Here is a 2,176-nt window from a genome sequence, read left to right as displayed (position 1 = left end):
AGCTTTGTCGTCAAATCAAGATCAGGTATATCTAATGTGTAATTTTACATTAGAAGATAGCGAGTGATAAGCTTCAGTGAGCTATTGCATAGAATAACCAAACAAAGAGTAGTGTTCCTGCAAATTGGATTATACTATAAATAAAAACTAGTCTAATTTCTAATCATATATATAGAAATCCTTTAATTATTACATGAATCCATAGTAAGAGGAAACCAGATAAAAGGGATTTTTCATTTGTGCTTACCACCACCCCAAATCAACTGAATACTCATGAATGATGAATCATTATTGGCCAACTCTACACCAAACTATCAGATTAAGTATAGTATACTACTAGTACAATCACAAATTTCAATACTTCTTTAGAAGCAGTCGTTGCCAATAAGCTCAGATTGTACACATACATCACTACTTTTTTTAAAAAAAATCTCAATAAATAAAAAATAAATCCTCTTTCCTTTTGCATATATGTTCAAGAACTACATCCAAAACCCAAGGCAAGAAAACTCACAGCTGATCGAGAACCCTAACTCAAAAAACCATCAAATTGAACTCCAACAAAAAAAAAAGACAATATAATTTCGTTTCAACCAGCAGAATCCCTCTGCGGTTTATCAAATAACAAATTATTATCGTCATTGATTTGATTTTCACCAGTATTAGCAGCCCGATTCTGATTAGCCCTATCAACTTCAATCTCTCTATACCTCTCCAAATACCTCTTGAGCGGCGGGGCATAGTCGTCGAAGCCCAGGGCGGTCATCGCCCAGCAGACATCGTCCCCGTTGACCGTCTTGCGGCGCTCCTTGCGGCACTTGTCGGACGCCTCCCCCGTGACGAATCCGATGAACTCGGAGACGCATTCCTGCATCGTCTCCTTGGCCTCCTTGGAGATCTTGGCGTTGGGCGGCAGGATCTGCTTCATGATCCTCCCCACGTTCGCGATCGGCACCAGCCTCTCCTGCTCGCTCGTCGACGAGCTGCTCTCCGCCATGCTTATCGAGAACACAGCCTTTGACGACTCCACGAATGTGTTATTGTTGTCGTTGTTGCTGTTGTTGTTGTTGTTTGAAGCAGACATCTTGAGGGAGAACTTCTTTTTTCTTTTTTTTTTAAAGACTGTGTTTAATGTCTTTAATCTCTTGGTCAAACTATAGATATAGTGTGTGTTGTGTGTTTGTATATATATATATATGTGTGTGTGTATGTAGATTGTAGATATTCTATGTCATATTTCATGTGTCCTTCCTTGATGGTAACTTATGGCGTGTGACGATACTTGGCCAGCGACATAAAATATTTAACTACTAAATTCATCCATTCCATAAAATAACAAATTTTATGTGTTACTTGTTTCGAAACATATGTAAGCGAATTGAGTCAGATCAAGACCATATTAAAAGGAGCTAGCTAGGGTTAGCTTATAAAATATTTTACTACTTTAATTTATTGAATTTTCTAAATATTACATCTAGCTTTTATCTATTGCAAAATAGAAATCTTCCAATATATAAATATCATATAAATATATATTCAGATTATGTGACCGGATACACGAGTCCAATTTAATTATAGTATATACATATGTAGATGCGACATTTTGCTAAACTTAAGAGCCATAAATTGTGGCACTTTTGGCTGCAAATGGAAGCTGACATGCAGGTAACCTCTATTACAGAGTACTTTATCAATTGGTGTGACATTAATTTAGTTATATAATCTTTTCCATTATATAATAATTGTAAAAGTATGTTTAGTGCTTGCTAAATATTTCGCCAGATAAGAATCCATCCTCCCAAAGAATATGTTTGATTTTTGTATAAATATATTGAAATACTATAAATTAGTTTGATTTAATTTGATATTTTATTTAAGATATCTCCTTATTTTATTATGTTGGTTAGATATGTACTCCCTCCGTTCCTCTACAGTTGAGGCGGAACTTTTGGGCACGGAGTTTAAGAAAATGATGTTTAGTGGATTAAGTAGTTAGGTAATAAAGTAGAAAAAGTAGTTGGACTTTTTTAATTTAAATTTTATTTTTGATTTGAACTTTTTATTTAAAGTAAACACAATTTGTGTTACAAATTCAATTTTATAAATTGTTTATTCATTTGTTAATTAACCAAATCTTAAAACTTAAATTTTGAATTTAAGAGAGAGAGAGCCGAGA

At 34.2% G+C, this 2,176-nt stretch overlaps 1 protein-coding gene across 1 annotated transcript; it reads right to left on the bottom strand.

Annotated features, from left to right (window-relative positions):
• Window positions 1–462: 462 nt before the first annotated feature.
• LOC121800111 (nuclear transcription factor Y subunit B-1-like) lies at window positions 463–1,107 on the bottom strand. Its single transcript, XM_042199677.1, has one exon. The coding sequence runs from the start codon at window positions 1,082–1,084 to the stop codon at window positions 590–592; it is 495 nt and encodes a 164-aa protein (XP_042055611.1). The 5' UTR covers window positions 1,085–1,107; the 3' UTR covers window positions 463–589.
• Window positions 1,108–2,176: the final 1,069 nt, after the last annotated feature.

The sequence above is a fragment of the Salvia splendens genome, chromosome 4, assembly GCF_004379255.2.
Source record: "Salvia splendens isolate huo1 chromosome 4, SspV2, whole genome shotgun sequence".
In the NCBI taxonomy this organism is placed as follows: Eukaryota; Viridiplantae; Streptophyta; class Magnoliopsida; order Lamiales; family Lamiaceae; genus Salvia; species Salvia splendens.
This window is presented reverse-complemented; position numbering and strand designations above follow the sequence as displayed.

What these genes read in the sequence shown, in the direction of transcription:
- LOC121800111 (XM_042199677.1), bottom strand. Translation starts at nt 1,084, where the DNA reads ATGTCTGCTTCAAACAACAACAACAACAGCAACAACGACAACAATAAC.